The sequence below is a fragment of the Venturia canescens genome, chromosome 2 (genome assembly GCF_019457755.1).
Source record: "Venturia canescens isolate UGA chromosome 2, ASM1945775v1, whole genome shotgun sequence".
NCBI lineage: Eukaryota > Metazoa > Arthropoda > Insecta > Hymenoptera > Ichneumonidae > Venturia > Venturia canescens.
The window spans coordinates 8,257,040-8,276,477 of record NC_057422.1 but is presented as its reverse complement, the minus strand read 5'-3'; the positions used below and the strand labels follow the sequence as shown (position 1 = coordinate 8,276,477).

The 19,438-nt window shown below is 38.0% G+C and overlaps 2 protein-coding genes across 13 annotated transcripts in view; both read left to right on the top strand.

Moving 5' to 3' along the window:
* The window catches only part of tws (protein phosphatase 2 regulatory subunit tws), a 37,146-nt gene extending 24,968 nt beyond the window's left edge, over positions 1–12,178 (top strand). For 2 of the 6 annotated variants that reach the window (XM_043412673.1, XM_043412674.1), the window contains exons 3-10: positions 1,220–1,321; positions 6,881–6,946; positions 7,650–7,747; positions 7,848–8,126; positions 8,473–8,650; positions 8,924–9,258; positions 9,410–9,793; positions 10,282–12,178. In XM_043412673.1, coding sequence (XP_043268608.1) covers positions 1,220–1,321; positions 6,881–6,946; positions 7,650–7,747; positions 7,848–8,126; positions 8,473–8,650; positions 8,924–9,258; positions 9,410–9,778 — 1,427 coding nt within the window. In that variant the 3' untranslated portion in view covers positions 9,779–9,793; positions 10,282–12,178. The other 4 variants (XM_043412676.1, XM_043412675.1, XM_043412678.1 and 1 more) reach the window with 3 other exon arrangements.
* Positions 12,179–13,256: 1,078 nt separating this feature from the next.
* Positions 13,257–18,547, top strand: Trc8 (TRC8 ring finger protein). Of its 7 annotated transcripts, XM_043412669.1 has the most exons (6): positions 13,257–13,482; positions 14,933–15,031; positions 15,095–15,185; positions 15,568–15,981; positions 16,231–16,598; positions 16,760–18,547. In XM_043412669.1, the coding sequence occupies exons 4-6, from the start codon at positions 15,693–15,695 to the stop codon at positions 18,107–18,109; spliced, it is 2,007 nt and encodes a 668-aa protein (XP_043268604.1). In that variant the 5' UTR covers positions 13,257–13,482; positions 14,933–15,031; positions 15,095–15,185; positions 15,568–15,692; the 3' UTR covers positions 18,110–18,547. The 7 variants fall into 7 exon arrangements, with proteins under 7 accessions (XP_043268604.1, XP_043268602.1, XP_043268607.1 ...); XM_043412667.1 differs by lacking the exon at positions 15,095–15,185; XM_043412668.1 differs by lacking the exon at positions 13,257–13,482 and having other exon boundaries at positions 14,877–15,031.
* Positions 18,548–19,438: the final 891 nt, after the last annotated feature.

Here is a 19,438-nt window from a genome sequence, read left to right as displayed (position 1 = left end):
CGAAACTTTCTTCTTTCCCGCCCACCCGTTGTTAGATATTTGAGGTTAATGTCGAGTCGAGAAAAATGGCTGTCGGAGCTGTCCTAATTGCCTCGGAATCGCCCATATGTGTATGTGATCTTCATCAGGAGGCACACACTTCTCTTTTCTCTGTCATCCGAGTGGCTCTTTCTTTCTGTCAGCAACTGGATGGAGTCAGTGTTTGCTCTCGAATCGTCGAGTTCTCGAGCATGTAAATTACTGTATGGCATAGCTACATATGAATATGCGAACGATAATCTCGAGGCGCTACAGACACTTAACCCGAGCACAGCTTGCTTCGGTCCAGTATTTCATTCGACGTGGTGCCCAATAGAGTGTCAATCTCTTACGAGTTTATCCGCTCATTCTGTGTCTGTTGTAGGCGGCACCGAATCGAATAAAAGATCGGGCGAAATTGATCGATTGTTGTTGGTAGTCGATTCCACGAAAGGCGGGTACGCCGGAATAACGAGCTTTAAATTTTCGTGTTATTTTACTGTTCGGTGTCGAATCAGTGTCAATGGTGGATTATTGAGTGGAAACACGACGAACCGCTTAGAATTATGAAAAACAATACCGCGATGTGTTTACGCTTTAAGAACCATTTTGAACGCACGCGAGCGTCAACGACTAGCGTCGAGAGGGCTACGCGCTCGAGTATTACTTCACACTTTGGCCGCTAGGCTCTCTAAACTTTTTGTGTTTCACTCTTATTGTTGTTTTCTTGTTTAACTCCTCGACGCCCGAGTCGTGGGTCGTCGGTTTTTTATTCGCTCACTCGAAAAACCCGCACGTGCTTCGAGTACTAAATATTATATTCATATAGCGAGGAGTGAAATGGGAATGCGGTGGGTACGATTGTGTTCGTTATTGAATAATACAAAGTGAACACCTCTGGGATCGTCACGAATGTCCTTTTCGTTCGATTCCGTGCAACGTTTCCTTCGCGACCGGTGAAAATAACTCCCGCGCTTATTTCACCGCTTTTCGAGTCTTCATTTGTTCTTCGTCATCGGCTTCGAAATAATTGATGTCTTGTGACGAAAACGAATAAAAATTTATCTCGTGCGTGCGTTTTATTTATTAATCGCCATCGTAATTCGTGTGATATGTTTATCGATAAATACATATTGTTTTGTTATAATGGATGACGAAAACGTTTCGGCGTCGAATTCCTGGTCGAACATATCAAACTCAGGATATCGCTCGCCCAAAGCTCTCTCTCTGCGCCAACTCCGAGAGCGCGGACCTCTCTTCTCTTCCCTCGAAGAATTGCGCGACAAGCTGACCGAACTCTTAGGTAATTCGCGGCTTTTGTACGAACGACATTGTGTTTACCTTAACCGTGTTATTAATGACCCCGCCGCCGCCGCCCGTCACCCTCGAGTTCCGAAGCGTTTTATCCCTGAAAAAAAGACTGCCAAAAATCGTTTTCACTTTCAATACGATATCGAACATGAAACTTTCCTCGATCGTTATTCAGCCTTTTATTTCTTTTCGGAACTCACGAAACATGTCCCCCCGACCAATAAAGAACAATTCACATTGAAAACTCTCCATTTAATCACCTTCCCAAGTGTTATAACGAAATTCTCTCATACTCTCATGTTTCTTGACTCAACATTTTTACCTATAAATTATAATCGAATTTTTATTAGCAAAAACTATTCTAGTTCAGCATTTTTTCACTTTCGACCTATCAAAGCACTAACACGCAGAGTGAAGGGTGTAGCAACGAGGAAAATAGATCACACATGTCTCCTCGTCTGCTGCGGTGTATAATCGTTCGCAAGCCCTCTTCGTAAGACAACATATTGATCAATTTTAGTGTTCTAACAGCGGAAGCTTCATGATGAGCTATATACAGGAGAGTGAGCAAGCAATGTGCCCTCGCCATTTGCCAAATTTTTTTTTCTTGGTATTCTGTTTTATACGCGAAGCACTTGGTTTCTAGCCAACTACACTCTTTAGCATTAAAAGATGGCGCGATAAGCGAATGCGCTTGTCGTGTCAAATTCGGAAAATCATCGTCTGGACTTTTCAATGTTAATTATTAAAATGCGTTTGATTAATTTGTTAATAACCTTTTTAATGGTTGCTTCGTTGAAGGTTTCATTGTGGAAAAGTGAGGTTAATTGAATTCTGTATTCGTTCGCGCGAAGTAGCCAAACTTAATGGCGATGAAATTCACATTTGAATCGTCAATAAAGCGAACAGTGGAAGAGAAAATTGAGAATTTCATGAGTTTAAAAAAATTCGTGTGATCATAAATTATTAGGAATAAACTTTTGAAATTTCGAGTGATTAAAGGCCCAACGATAACGGTACGAAGTGTGCAGGAGATGAGCAAAGTAATCGTGCCAAACACTTTTTTCGCTCGACCATCGGACTGTAGATTTTCCAATTTGCATTTACATCGTTTCGAGGAAAAGGAACAAACTTTTTTGCACCGAGAGTTCTGCGAATCCGAGTCGAATCGATTTTCTGCGTTCTTAGTAAAAATTATTCGTAGAAATTTATCAAAATCCTTTCGATGATAAAATAATCTCGTTGACTAATTTTAACAATTATCCAAATACTTAAAAACGTCCTATCCTCAAATAAATGACGACAGAAAATCCTTCAATAAGAAAAGGAAAAACCGTTTTGAGGAGGGTGTCAGAACACAATGGATGCCTCGAAGAAACGAGGGTAATACAGTTTTCTAGTTTAATAGGTCTATAGGACGAGCATACAGGGGCTTTGATCAGGGCTTTCATTTTGTCTTGGATCTCGCTGAAAATCCAATACGCCGGTTGAAGAACTACGAGGTTGAATATACTACACGGTCCGATCGTGTTTTATCTACCTACTCGTATTTTTTTTCTTAACACCGTGTGACACAAAAAGTGCTGGCAAGGAGGACAATCAGCAAAAAATCGCTGACTATTTCTTCTACGTAGCGGTCTATATTCGTGCACAATTATGAGTCTCTCTCAAACGTGTTCAGAAACAGAAATGGGGAGCATCGTTTAACGTACTTATTTTTCTCTACAGTCATGCTGGAAAGTTTGTGCTTCGGCCTACGCGTAAAAACTTGGATATGATTCGCTGACGACGCCGCTCATGTCGTTATATTTTACAGGAATGTCAAAACTTTTGAAGTAATGGAAAATGGATTTGAAACTAAGTTTACTTTTCCCTGCACTCGCTTACTCTCAATTTTACTTCCTACCGTTATATCTCGGGAGTTAAACGGTCAGAATTTTAGGTTAGTTTTCGAAAGATTTCGACACAAGTTTTTCGTTGAGAATTTTATTGATAAAGTGGTGTGTCCAGGTTCGAGAACTGTCGCAAAAATTGTCACTTTCAAATTCCCCCTTCGAGGAACGCTTGCGAATTAATTGATTTTTCGATTAAAAATGTTTCGGGTTTGGAGCGACGAGTCCTTGCAAACGACGAGAAACCCATAGTAAAAAGGCTGAATAATTTCTACATCCAATAATTATTTATTTGCCAAAACCCCGAGGCATATCAAGTCAAAACGTTGAGAAAATTGAAAGATTTATTGAGCGTTGATTCATATAATAAATATTTTCGTAAAAATTTTCAACAATTTTCGTACTAAAACACACAAATGACAGCTTTTTTTTTATCGACAAACAAATAATATTACAATACACACTTCACGAAAAAGGAACGGTTTTGAATATTAGATCCAAGGAGTTAAATTGACAATTTTGTCGTAATTATGCTCCCCGGCTGCCCCCTTCTCTTTATTATCGATCCGGAGCCAATAAATAGTAATTTAAGAACTCGAGGGAGGAAGAAGGAAAAGAAGGGTTTTCGACGTAACAAGAGGTAGAACGCGTATATCCCGTTTAACCCAGCACGTAGTTCCCGTCACAAACTCCTTGTAAATACAGTAATTCAACGTTTAACAACGCGAGGATAGCGTGAGTTTGAGACAAAGTCGCGGAATATGTTTCCATCGGAAAAGTTCGGTGAAAATTGTATTCTGTCGTACGAGTTCTAAAAAAGTGCTTATTTAATACAACCTCTTTATGTGTAAGATTCTTTCTCATTTCTTTCAATTCCCCAAACGTGAAAAAACGTGGAAAAAATATAATTTTAGGTGAAACGAACATGTGGCTTACTGCAGCGCCACTTCGGTCAGTTTAGGTATTTTCTACAACGAAAAAGGGCTCGGTTTACCTGCAACAGACGTCGCCACTGTTCGAAAGCGCGAAGAATTTCAACATTCCCTTGGAAGAGCAAACGAATACGAAAACATTTCCAGAATTGTTCGTAAATGCGGTCAAGAATATGAAATATTTTGGTTTTGAAAATTTAATTTGAAAAGCAGGATGTTTTTCTAAAAAAAATTTAGAATTGATAAAAAACTGAATTTCCTTAATTTCCATTAAAAATAAAAATCCTAGAGATTATAGTTCCACAAATTTTAATTGATATTTTCAGAGTGAAAATATCGCACGTCGATAAGTTTTGTCGATCGATTAAAGGAAACCTCATGGATAAAAAAATTCACATTTCACACTTATGTTTCCCATTGAGTGTACTTTATTTATTAATATTTTCATAAAATTGTTGTCCTGATGACGGTTTAAGGTGCTCCGTCACTTGTTCAGTCGGTAAAAATCCTGTTGCACGGTTTATTCCGAGTAGCTTGATATTTGAAAGAAAATATGAGTTACACGCTATTCTCATTTTATCAGAGAACAAGGTATAACTTTTATTTTTCTCAAAAAATCAAGGGTGTCCGAGTAAACCGTGCAACCCCATTTTGCAGTTATCTCTCTCGCACTCGCACAAGTGATAGATCACCTTAATCGAAAAAACGTATGAACGATAACAGATTTTCTTTTTTGCCGACAGTCAATATATTTACACGGGGAATCTAAACTGACAAGAGTTCGGTGCGAAGATGTTTGGTGTCGCGGTAGTTGGCGAACATTTTTCGTGAATTCGCCGCACAAAATGCTAGGGTTCTCTCGCGCTGGTCTATCCGAGAAATGGCCGGTAAGTTGCAGTTTACCGCGCGGTGTGACGAACAGTATATCTCGTGAATAGTGCGCCGCGTGAAACGCCGTTTTTGCTTACAATCGTTGTACAGTATATATTTATATTCGTTTCGCGATTTACGACTTTCCGTTACAACGTCGCGTTACGGTGTATTAGCACGATTAGTTAGCTCGAAATTGTATATGTGTGTGTATGTGTATTCTCGTAACGAAGTGACGAGAATGAGCGGCGAAGCTGCGATTTTTAACGTAACGCGCGCGCACCCGTACTAAAAAAAAAAAAAGAAACTCCGTCAACCACCTTACTCGTCGTCTTGCCTCGTCGAACAAGAAAAACTCAGACATTACTTGTTTTAAATCCTCGTTTCGGCGAATTAAGCGAGACACCCTCTCCTAATCGTGTTATCCGACGGTTCAATAAGAGACTGGAATATATAAAAAATAAAAATAAAAACTGCAAGATATTCGCGATTCGAGAATTTTGCTCGCTCGTGGCTCGAACTCGAGAGCCGGAATACTCTCTGGCGCATCTAAGTTTCCCCACACCCCACCTGGATTTTCGTGTCGTTACGTCCGCAACTACCTACCTACCTACAAAACCACCTCCTATATAGTACTTTTGGGTACGCGTTACCTTGATATATAGTAAGACTTCGTACAAGCCCAATCCCCACCCTACTCATTTTTATTCTCTCACGCTCTCGTTATCCTCTTTCTCTCTCCCTTTTTTCCCTTTGATCATCCTCATTATCTTTATCCTCAGAGCCCTGCTCCACCTGCTCTTCCTTCATCAACTTTTTCTTTGCTCATTCTCGCTCTCCCTTTCTCGTCCTTCTTTGTACACCGACAAATCATACAACCACATAGCGAATTTACCTCCCAACCCTCCGCGCTCCGCCATCACGCGTACGCGGGTGCAGATGTGTCCGTCGACGGCGGCGGCGGCGGCGGCCTAGAAAAAAATACATATATACACATACACGATGGATTGCGGCGAAACTTCAAGTAGGCCTTGCTCAGCATCATTCTTAATATGATTATTTTTCGAAACGTTTGTTGCTTTTGCCATTTTTTTATCGGCATTTCAAATTCACGCTATGGCTCCTGTAAACTCGTTCGCCATTCTTTTTTTTCATTCGAATTTTTCAACCCTTCTCTCGTCTCCCTCCTCCCACTTAGCCACCACGATCAGGAAGCACATTTTTTGTTTCGAAATTATTTAGTAGATCTTTTGATTTCGGTGCTCAAACTGTATTTTGGAAAAAAAATCTTTTGTTCATTGTATAAGAATAAAATGATCACGTTCTCGTTTTCAATTTTTCAAATTTCACTTCCACCCACTACGATCAGTCGATTATTTCATTTTCATATTTTTCTGTTGAGTTATTAAAAAATCGACTTTCTTATTTCTACAACAATTTAGGGCAATTTTTTTATGGCTATGAAATTTACTCTTGGGGGTGCTCATTTTTCCCATTTGCAATTTAACTACTTCCTGCTTCTTTTCAACCACTATTTATTTTTTCTTTGAAGTTCGTTTGTAAAAAGCATTTGTCATGCGTTCTATTGTTGTTGCGCACGTACACCATTTTGAGACATTGAATGTTGTGAATTATGAAAAAGAAAAGACCAATAATGTTCTTAGCAACGTCGTCGTCCCAAAATTATATTGTTCCATAACTTATCTACTGTTTGTGACTTTGAAAATCTCTTAACTCTCTGTCGCTGTCTCTTGTCGATTTCACAATCGGTAGTAATCTTGAATTTGCATCTCTAAAGTACATGTTCTATTGTTGATTGTCAATGTTCTATGTTAATGTGACTTTTTTTTGTTACAGGCAATGGCGACATACAATGGTGTTTCTCTCAAGTCAAGGGAACCCTCGAAGATGACGTCACAGACGGTGAGAGAAAATCTCATATTTGCTTGTGTCGTAAAATCATTTACTTACGCTACATTCTCATATCTTATCTGATCTTTTGCTCTCACTGTCGAAATGAACAATTTGTTAGATATCACAATGCATTGGTCTACCTAATAAGATTAGGCAATTACAAGTAGATTGTGCAATCTACTATTTTATCTGTTCTACTGAAATACATTTATTTTAACAGATATTTTTCTGCAGTTCCTGTAGCTGCATAGTACTACTAGTATTTTTTTAAATTCCTCATCCAATTTGACCAATAATTTCTATAGAATTTGAATAGCTTTCAAAACATCTAATTTCTGGTTTGAAATAGAGTTCGTCGAATCTCGAGAGAAAAAAATAGAATCCTTTTTCATAAACATGTTTTTCCGCCAGTCGACATTGATCTTTAAATCTTGAAAATTTTATCCTATTTCATTTTCACTGTCACGATCTTCATTTTTGTGTGAATAGTTATGAATAACAATATGGAAAAAAAATGAATCCTAAAGAAGTTTTTATTATCATTGACTCATATTGCGGTTGATATAGTATCGAGAGAATAGATGACAAAAAGGATGTAACGAAATAAATCACGTCTACCGGCAACATGTCTGGTATATTTTTGATTACGTGAACGCATAGAAGAACGCGGTAGTGTCACATCTAAATAAATGAGAATCCGTCTCTGTTTCAGCTGATATAATTTCATGCGTTGAATTTAATCATGATGGGGATCTCCTCGCGACCGGAGACAAAGGTGGACGGGTTGTTATCTTCCAACGAGATCCCATTGTAAGTTCCGAATGATAAGAAGAATAGAGTGGAAAAACAGATATTGCTACTGATTTTTACCTGGATATTGAAATTTGTTATTTTTTATCTTTCATTACAGAGTAAAAAGAGTATACCACGGAGAGGCGAGTACAATGTGTACAGTACGTTTCAGAGTCACGAGCCGGAGTTCGATTACCTCAAGTCATTGGAGATAGAGGAGAGAATAAACAAAATAAGGTGGTTGAAACGAAAGAATCCGGCTCACTTCTTACTCTCGACTAACGACAAAACAATCAAGTTATGGAAAGTCAGTGAACGGGACAAGAGAGTTGAGGGCTATAATACTAAGGAGGAAAATGGTGCGATTCGTGATCCAGCCTGTATCACTGCCTTAAGGGTGAGCATTGTGTTATTCCATCCACATGATTCGACAACATTATGTTTGCAGCTGAACTCGACGACAGTTCAATTTTTATTTCTCTTTGCACACCAACGTATATTTCCCATTGACTTTTATTTTCAAGGAAAATTCTTATTGAAATATTTGTTTTTAAAAAGAACCCCTGAAATTACTGAATCACAAATACATTCAAAACTCTTTTTCTTTTTCTTAAGAAAGATTATCGATTCATAATTTGGAATGAGTCCAAGAAAGAATATTTCAGTGTCCACAATCATTGTCATAACAAATCAATGTCCAACGTTATTGTCTAGAAGTTGACGGTGAATTTCAATTTTTAAAGGTACCTACCATCAAACCAATGGAATTGACGGTCGAGGCATCACCGAGGAGAATATTTGCCAATGCACACACATACCATATAAACAGTATAAGTGTCAATAGCGACCAGGAAACATACCTCAGTGCCGATGATCTTAGAATTAATCTCTGGCACCTCGAGATCACTGATCAAAGTTTTAGTATCCTTTTGTTTTTCTATGCACAATTGTGTTGCTCTGCTCGAAAGATTTGCATTCATGGACCCTGATTCTTACCCAGCTTCAATTGATCTTGTTGAATATGAATTTTGAGTAAATTTCCAGTGGATTTAATTGAAAATTCATCGGATATTCGTGCAATGTTCCTCGTTATTTCTGCTCATTCAATGACCAAGTCGGTTTTCAAACAGCGTACGAGTTTGATCCTCAGTTATCATATGAGAATAAAAAAATTTTCCTATCCAAAGAATACAGACATAGTAGACATTAAGCCAACTAACATGGAGGAACTTACGGAAGTGATAACAGCCGCCGAGTTTCACCCGGTCGAATGTAACCTTTTGGTGTACAGCAGTAGCAAGGGAACGATAAGATTGTGCGACATGAGATCAGCAGCTCTGTGCGACCATCATAGTAAAATATTCGAGGAACCGGAGGATCCAACAAATAGAAGCTTTTTTTCTGAAATTATTTCCAGTATAAGCGATGTTAAATTGAGCAATTCGGGGAGGTACATGATCAGTAGAGATTACCTCAGTGTCAAAGTATGGGATTTACACATGGAGACGAAGCCCATCGAATGTTATCCAGTGAGCAATTTATGAATTTCATTAATTTCCTTGTTTACATTGAAATTTGGATTTTTGGAATTCGACAATATTCCCATGTGACGGAATGTAGCGATTTTATCTTTCGTTGAGTAATGTGGCATGAAATTTGAGCGAGTTTTCAAATTCACAGGTCCACGAGTATCTGAGGTCAAAGTTGTGCTCGTTGTACGAGAACGATTGTATTTTTGATAAATTCGAGTGCTGCTGGAGTGGTAACGATTCAGCGATAATGACTGGCTCGTACAACAATTTCTTTCGTGTATTTGATCGTGGTACAAAGCGAGATCTGACCCTTGAGGCTGCGCGTGACATCGCCAAGGCTAAGACGCTCCTCAAACCGCGAAAAGTTTGCACCGGTGGAAAACGTAAGAAGGACGAGATCAGCGTTGATTGTCTCGACTTCAATAAGAAAATACTGCATACCGCGTGGCATCCGTCGGAGAATGTGGTTGCCGTTGCTGCAACGAACAATCTCTTCCTGTTTCAGGACAAGCTCTAGCACATTTGCGTGCAGGTAAAATTTTTTCAATACTCAGAATCAAGTCTAAGCTTGCAATAGTGAGAATCCAGGAAAATCTTCAACTTTTATGAAAATACTGTCTCATTTTCTAAAGTTTCGATAAACCAAAACAATCTTGGCTCTTATAAAACGTGTTATAGTACAAGTATTTGAATAAATACAAAAATCGGCTTCATTTTTTGTTGCTGGCTTCGATTTCGTGATTTGATCGAATGTAATTGATTTTGATTAACTATTTCTCGATGTTGGTTGACTACATTTCTTGTTTTTCGAATTCAGTTCACGAAATTATTTTCGAAGCTTCGATAGATGTTGGCAGGTAACGGAGAGCGAAAAAAAGTGTGATTTAAAAAAACTACGACTTCGAAAAGTGATTAAAAACGGTTGCAATGTTAGAAAAATGAGAAAAAAAAGTGCAAAATTGTGATCGTTTTCGATACGACCATTATGTATACTTACTAAAGTTTGTGTTCGAATCACAGATAATACAACGCTACATACTGACGTAAGCGTGCCGCTTGGAGCCGAACGATTACAGCGGTGGAGCAAACGAGTGTCTGAAGTACGACTTTCGCGGACGAGAGTCAGCTGTTTTTCCGAGTTGAAAAAAGAGGAACGATATGAAAAAGGAAAGGGGTGGGGGAGGGACATTTGACCGACCAAGAATGGGAGTACGCAGCAGCACCGTCCACGAGGGTGCGAGAGAGAGAGAGTGAGAGAAAGCGCGCGCGCGTATTCGTTATCCATCAATTCTAACCGTGTTATATTTTCCATATAACGCGACGCTCGTAGCGGCGTCGTGATTTATTTTTATGATTTTTTGTTTTATTTTTCTCTTTATTATAATTTTTTTTTTATATATATCAGCGATCAGTGAATTGATCAAGAACTATTAGCAGCTATGATATTCCAATCAAGCCGAATCTCCGCACCGACGAGCTCATACAACAAAGCTCCCGAAGCTCCGTTACTTATTTAGCTGCGTAATAAAAAATTAATTGAAGTAAACGATGAAAAGAAAGTAAATGAAAGAAGGAGAAGAAAAGGAAGTGAAAGAAGAAAAATCGCGATGGGATTAGTTCCTGTAAAGTTGAGGAGAAACGCGCGCGCGCGCGTGCGCCTAATCACATACAAAGCTTGCACGGAAACATTTAAACAACAATACAATTATAAAATTGGAAAAAAAAAAACACAAAAAAGTTACCGCGGCTGCATACATTCGTACATGAATGCACATGACGTTAGGGCAACAGACACGAGAAAGAACAATTATATGAAGTAAAAAATTCACTTTGAACACGTATATATACACACGGGATCATTGATGTAAAGCTCACTAGACTCGTAAACGATAGCTCGACTTTTTATTACAAAAGAAACGATTGATGAATACACTATAATGAAATTCTTGAGTCCCGCAGTGCAAATCGAATTTTCCGGATCTCGCGAAATCGTACGTTTCGTTCCGAAGTCTCTTTTAACATTCAATGACACTTCGATTAATGAGGAACACACCGAGCGATCATTCCCGTGCGATAGACTATTCGTCGACTATTCATTTTTCGTAAGCTCCAACCGCTCATCACGTGCTCTTACTTTCTTTCTTCCCTTTGTTTAAATTCATTGAATTTCAGCTTTCCTATGCGCGAAACGTTCAATCTTCGAGGTTACAATATCGACTATTTTCCATAATTGTGAGAGCGAAATAAAATTGAAATGAAAAGAAAAATAAACAATTAAATGAAATGAACTAAATAAAAACGTAACAAACACAAGAAGAAAACATATGATGAATACAGAACCAACCCAAAGTGTGAAAACCTGCATTGAAACGATATTGATATTTGTTGTCAAGCTTATAGGGCCTACATTTGCTCATTTTTATTTTCATAATAAAAATACACGTCATCACGAATTACGATCAACGATATCTCGTTTCCCTTGTCCCCAATTATTTTCAAGCTATCGAAGAAGGAATTATCATTTTCAAACATTTTCAAGTGTCGTTGCTAAGGAAAGTTTAAACAGCGAGAACAAAAGACGGAGATTGAGCAATTTGCTTACAGCAGATGTACAAATCCGAACGGAAACGTACGTAAGTTGAATGTACGAGTGAGATTCTGCAGCGTCATTCCAGAGCCATGAATCTTGTAACTATTGATCGAACACACTAGCGCATTATGAAAAGAAAAAAACGAAACAAATGAGTGAGGAGATAAAAAGGAGAAATTTTTGAGAAGCCTCAAACTCCAAAGATACAAACCCATATGAACGGGGTAGTCGACGCAAAATCAATTGTTTCTTAACAAAAAGAATATCCACAAAATGCGTAAGCTGTAATTTTTTATCGCAGAAACAATATAAACTGAATACAAAATATTTCGTGAGCTTTTTCGTTTATTTTTATTTGATTTTTTGTGCATTCGTTCTCTTTATTTATCCTACTAAGTTTATGAAATCTCTACGAACTGTTTTTTATGTATGGAGAGCGACGAAAATCCTGTGAGCGAATTATCGATTGGTTTACTCACACACTCGTGGATGAACGGACAAAAAATTTCTTTCGCCTGCTTTCACAAACGTGTGCAAAAGCTTTTGACGCTTTGGGAGAGTGTTCGGATTATTGAACTTCGTCCGACTCTTTTGTCATGCTCTTTACTACTTCCGCATCTCACCAAACTGCGGAATCGTCTGATTTATGAGGAAAAACGTTTAAATTGATTCTTCGAGGTTAAGGTCATTTGTGTAATTAAATGTTTGTTTTTTCGGGATATCGCGGCACCGATTTTTATGCTTTGTCAGTTGATATTCCAACTATTTTAGCGTGAATATTTTTCTGACACTTTTAGTCCTTGGAGGCCGGAAAAATGTTTGCAGTGGAACGGATCGAAATTTATTTATCGCTTTTCGAAAATCGCACGAACGCTGTTAATTGATTTCCGCGAAAAAAGCAAATTGGTGTGTAAACGAATGAAGGTTTCCCTCGAAGCTGTTGAAAAAAACTCGTACTTGGTTTTTATGCCTCCATTTATTCGCTCGTAAATTTCCAAACAAACAATGCACACACAAAAGTTTATCATCGTGGATATGCACACGTATAACCTAAAGTGAACAGCGAGGCCGGCCTCGATCAATCGCGACTTAACACGCCTAACGGCTTTTTTCGAACATAACAAAAATGCCCAACAAAAATATGTCGGACAGATCTCGGTCCGTCTTTTTTCCTTTCTCGAAAAAACGGGTAAGTAAATATTTTGGTTTGACTGAACATACGGATGTTGGAAATTCGAGAAATAACAATCACACGTTATCGAGGACTTTCTTTATCTCTCGCTCTTTGTAAATAATGCTAAGTTTAAACCTCAAGTTGCACACCTTTCACTCCTATTTTGAGGAATTTATTCGTATCTCTGTAATCCAACGGCTGTCAGTGCCGGGGCAATTCTTATTCACGTTGCTTCGGTGGATTCTAAACCGGACAATAACCGTTTCGTACAACAGCAATAATTTTGGGACTGGTGCGATGACGAAATCGAGATTCTCTCATCATTCGTCTCCGAAATTGATTTTTGTAGGGACCGTTTCTTATCAGTGCTTCATTAACCATTAAATTCGTCATAAAGGGATCAGTAGTATTGACAGTTGACTGAGAAGACGGGGAGTCGTTAAGATGAACCGACGAGGTAATTATTTTTCTTTTCCGATTGTCGTGATTAAAAAAAAAAAAAAAAAAAAAATGGATCCAACATCATATTGTTCTAATCAATAGTTTGTTTAGTTCTGTTTTTTCGGAACTAAATGAGATCAAAACACAAGCATTCGAATGGAATTTACATCGATTCTTTTGTTCATTCAACTCACCTTTATTGTTCTATAAATGCTTAGATTCAACGATCGAAATAAAAAAATATTCTTTTCAAATTGAATTAACATATTGTTGATGAAATATATTTGGCTGCCAAGTTTTTTTAGAGGGTATAAGTTTGTTGGAGAATTTATGGAAAATTAAAATTACAAATATTATTTATTTTACTTTGAAAATGACAGTTCACTATTTTTCGGGGACACGATCGTATATTTTAGTTTTACAATAGACTCTGACTGCTAATGTGAGATTACGTAATGTGCAAGCGACGACGTTACAAAGTTACTAATGCTAAACGACGCCGATGAAATTTTCAAGAGTTAACGATTATATTACGCTCACTGCAGGCAGCGTTATTACGAAAAATTCTTCGTTTCGCCATGCAAATGTTCGCAAGGGCAACAGCTCCACGACTCTTCATTTCTCTGCCACTAAAAAACTCATTCTTCTGAAATCGCTCGACAATAATTTGTCTTCAGGATGAAATGTCGACATGCTGTTATAATTTTTTTGTGAGGTTAACTGAAAAACATATTTTTCGAAAATGGAAAAAAAAATTGTTTTGCGTTCTCTTTACTGCGCAAATGTTCGACATTATTCGGAAGGTAATATCCCTTGGCTTAATCAATTTGTCAGAGATAAAGAAAAAGTCGAGTCCAATTTTGAAAAGAAAGACTTTTTCCTGTGATCTTGGAACTTAAACAATAAATGATTCGAAGAAAAAAAAAACAGTTTTATAGAAATCTCTTGTAATACGAAAAAGTTTATACAAAAAATTCTTCTAGAGCTGTGGATCACACGTGTATGCAGACGCGTGATATATTACAAGTATAGTTTTATTTATGCCATGAAAAATTAAGGCGCGCGTTCAGGAAGTCGCTGTTTGCGCTATAAATACTAACACTGTCATATTGCATAGTATTACTATATTTTTTACATTTTCAGACCAAATAACAACGACTTCCCGGACATATGTTGGGGGTTAACAAAAATCTAAATAAATTTGATCGCTTGTACTAAAAATGTGACATAAAAACTAAAGTAAATTTTGTGTTCTTATAAAAAAAATCTATGAGATAAATATTAGAATGATAGGCACGTCCGATATATTCTAATATTAAACGCGGGCGGGCAATGCGAGTCTTTGCTCGCTTTGCTCCCTCGGGAGGAGGGAGTGACACAGCTGTTTGAGCTCGAGTGCTGCCCTCAGTATGTATAAACGGAGTTTGGCCAAAGCTTCCTGAGAAATATGAAGCATTTTTTTCTAGGTTACAAACCAGTGCAATTTTAAATCAGGATGTGATCGGACAATTTTTTTTTGCAACTTTTTTTCGTTCAGCACAATCTCTTCCGATTAAAAACGATAGGTGAGTGTTTCTTGAGTGGGTGAGTGGAAACGTCCATGTTAATATTTTGGCGTGTTGTCACAGAAATTGTACAAATTGCGTACACGGTTGTCAAACACGACTGGCAAGATATACCTGACCTGACAAGATGTCCTGACGCCAAATACTTTTTTACGTGAATACCACTTTTCTATTAATTTTCATTTCTTCAATTTTCATTGGATGTAATAAACCGAGTGAAATGGTGAATGTTTTTCGTTTCTACGATTGCGTCAACGTATAACGTGTCATGAACTCGTTCATAACGCTTGTATATGCGCATAATTTATTTTTGTATTACGCGTTGTACACAGGTAAATTTTTCATATTTAACGACGTAATTTCGTCGCAAATTATCCAAATGATATTTCAACCACGAAAAAACGAATTGTCATTATATTCAATATTTTCACAGTAAAATATTTTCCAAAAAAAGTTACTCCCTATTCTCAACTTAAAGCCTGTAATTATGTCGTTAGTATTGATTTGACCTTACAATTTAAATGTTTTATTTACAGGAGTGTATCTATAGGCTTCCCAGTTCATATGGTATGCGTTCTGTTATAAGGGATTGTAGCCCAGAAAATTTGACGTATTATTTATATGTCTTGGAGGAAAGGCTGAAAGAATAGTTGCACTAGTGATGGAAGGAAACGTGCAAAACAAATTGATGCGTTATGGCGACGTTCTCATGAGAGTTCCTCTACTCTTTGTCATTGACGAACTACTCAGAGTTGGTCTTGGCACTGTTGAAGAAAGTATAGCTCTCAATGCGACAGAAAGTGGCAAAGAAACTATAATTCAGGATGTCGGCGTTGACAGCTTTTCCCTCATAGGCCAAGAGCTTTTTTTGATACAGCACGTCGACCTCAATAGATACTTTTATGAGAATTATGTCATAACTTCTTTGAAATTCATCGCTTGCTGTTTTGGTAAGTTTGACTAATTCAGAATTCTATTACGAAGGCTCGTTTTTCAATATAATTTCAGTTTGTTGATCGTAGTATGTTCAATATCTATCTGTTATCCATGCACAAAGTAAAACATCAAAAAAATTATGTAACAATACAATTATGACAATAAAATTGTTCGATCAATCAAGTTTTTATCCAAGTTTGTTGTTAATAATGTAAAATAAATTCATAAATAATGTAGTGGTTCTGATTTTTTTTCTCTTTCAGGATGCATAGTCGCTCTCTGCATATTTGTTCTCTCGACAAGGCATCTGGTAGTAATCTATTTGTACCTGATATCGATAGGCGTAATATTCGTGTCATACTGGTCGAATGTTAGCACGATCAAAGCCATAACACTCTTTTTGAGTGCGGAAGGCAGTCCGCCAAGTATTCTCGACGATATACTGAGTCTGAATTTAAATCCATTGATTAATTACGGTCCTGGTTTACTCATCGTCCAGAATTACATATTACAATGCATTTTAGCGAGTATATTTACTTATATTCATTTGGCACCGCGATACGCCGTTATACAAAAGTTACTCATATTGAGTTTCTTGGCACCTTCAATACTTGGAATTTTTCCACTTCCGGTAAGAATCCATTTCACATTTCATTGCTGTTCAAAGTAATTTGCATCTTCAAAGAAACTCACGTAGAGTCAAAGTTTAAATATTTTCAATTAAAATGATTGAAGTAAATTCATTTGCTATTCATCGGTGGCAAAATAATTGAAATGTGATTTATGTTTTAGACGACGATACTTCATCATGCTCCGGTATTCGCGACGCTGTTGCCACTAGCAGTGAGCAAATTTGTAATTTGGTACAACAGTGTAACCGTGATGATGACACTTCACGGGGGTTACAGACACGCGAGAAATTTCGTAACGAATTACGGTATGTCGGCTCTGGCAGAGACTGAGTGGAGCAGATTGAACGTGCCGAGTGTGTTACGAGCGTTTTGGATTCTTCGAGTTGCCGAACAGGTTGTACAAATACTGGATACTCATTACGGAGAAGAAACGTTTACGTACTACATGGTGATAAGAACGTTGCTGGTAAACGGATGCGAGACTTTAACAGCGTTGTTGGGAATGACGAGTATAATATCGTACATTTGTCATTACATCGGTTATTTTTCGTTGTGGGTATTGATGACTGAGGACGGTGATGAAAAAACCATTGGAACCGTTTCGGCGGTGTTGTTTTACATTCTGGCATTGCAAACCGGGCTGACGAGTCTCGACCGTGAGAAGCGTTTGGTTCGTTTATACCGAAATTTTTGTCTTCTATTCACGGCTCTTCTCCACTTTGTTCACAACATAGTGAACCCGTTATTAATGTCGCTGAGTGCGTCGCACCATCCGGCTCTCCATCGTCACGTGCGAGCTCTCGTAGTATGTGCGGTTCTCATCATATTTCCGGTGTCTCTTCTGGTCTTCCTGTGGTCCCATTTCACAATCAGTACTTGGCTACTAGCCGTATCAGTCTTCAGCGTCGAGGTCATCGTCAAGGTCTTCGTTTCCCTGGCAATTTACTCGCTCTTTCTTTTCGACGCGTACAGAAGCGTCTTTTGGGAGCAGCTCGACGATTGCGTCTACATGATACGTTCCTTCGGCAACACCGTAGAATTTTCTTTCGGCATAGTTCTATTTTTCAATGGTTTCTGGATATTGGTCTTCGAGTCCGGCGGAGCGATACGAGCGATAATGATGTGCATACACGCCTATTTCAACATATGGTGCGAGGCAACCGCAGGTTGGAGTGTCTTCATGAAACGGCGTACAGCAGTCAACAAAATAAATTCGCTTCCCGAAGCAAAAGTCGAACAACTTCGCGTGCTTGACGACGTTTGCGCGATTTGTTATCAAGAAATGCGAAGCGCCAAAGTAACAAGATGCAATCACTACTTCCACGGTGTGTGTCTCCGAAAATGGCTTTATATACAAGACCGTTGTCCTCTCTGTCACGATATACTGTACAAGGTCCAGGATAATCAAGCCAATGCGAGCGGAAACGGAGTTCAGAACGCCACCGAACGTTCGACAGAAAATTTGCCGCAGCTTCACAATTTCGTCGAGGGAGTCGAGCCCGAGAGATAAAACGCGAAATAACGTGGGCCTCTCGGTGGCACACTCTCTCTTTTGATAGTTCATAGTTTAATCGATCGTTGATAAATCATTGTAACGAGAAGAAAACGTTGAGAGAGGAAAATTGAAAAAAAAAAAAAAAAAAAAAAAAAAAATATTAACAAAAGACAGAAGAACGAAGACACTGTACGAACTCGGAATTACGATGCGAAATTTACTCGATGGCACTCCACGTCCTTGCGGATTAAGTTTCTTTCTTTTTTTTCCGCGATTTTGTGTTCCCTTTAGCGTTATAAAAAATTTCCGAGACGAATTAACGACGAATTACCGATAGAACGTGGATCATCTGTAGATTTGGCAGATGGGACAATGTGATATTTAATTCTATATGTGTACACTGTAATGACGCTAATAAAATTTTCTTCAGAGTCATTAATTTAGAAAAACGAATTCATGAATTTATTCAACTTTTTGTATTTCTCTGGCACATTTGATCATTGTGAATCTGTCGAGAAGATCGAACCTCAGCAAACCCTAAATTCATTGCTGATTTTAACTTAATTAGGCTTTAAGATTACCGTCTCATTGACCAGAGTACTGCGCTCCAGGCTCGTCAGATTTTTATAAATATTTTCCTCGATACTTTATGAAAAACATTATGAAAAACGAATCTGTGAACGAATGTAAACTCGCCTCTTTCGTTTATCGCCCCAAACAAACCCACCAACCGATTAGGCTTTAATACATTAACAGTTTAAAGATCTTGCGAGTAGTGCCTTTCGATTGACTCTGAGTTCGTATTTTTCATTCTCAAGCTCCAGACAAAATGAGACTATTTTATTTCTTTTCAAACGTTTCTACTCAAGTCTATTGATTCCCGGGTCTGAGGCGCAGTAGCTGAATTTTCGATATATTTTTCTCGATCTTGTGGTGCGTGATCATAGTTTATTATTTACGAATATTCCACATTGAATATTTTAGAACTGCACGAATTGAGGAGCCTTCGTAGAAACATTTATTTTTTGAAAGCTTTGTCCATTATTTTGCTCACGCCCTCGCTTCATTCTTTCTCTCACTCTCGTCGATGGGCAATTGCTGCTTCAACGTGTATACTTTACTCGATCCAACAAATAATCTTAGAACGTGTACAAATAATGTTTTAAAAAAACAATGAACGCTGAAACACAAACAATAAATTAAGTCGAAATAAAAGATCAATGTGTATGAATACTGCGCTGATGGAGCATCGATATAAACGTATCTGTACTACAACATGCTCGGATCCCTGGTTAGAATATCCCTCGGATAGACGATGATGACACTGATAAGAATCTGCTATTT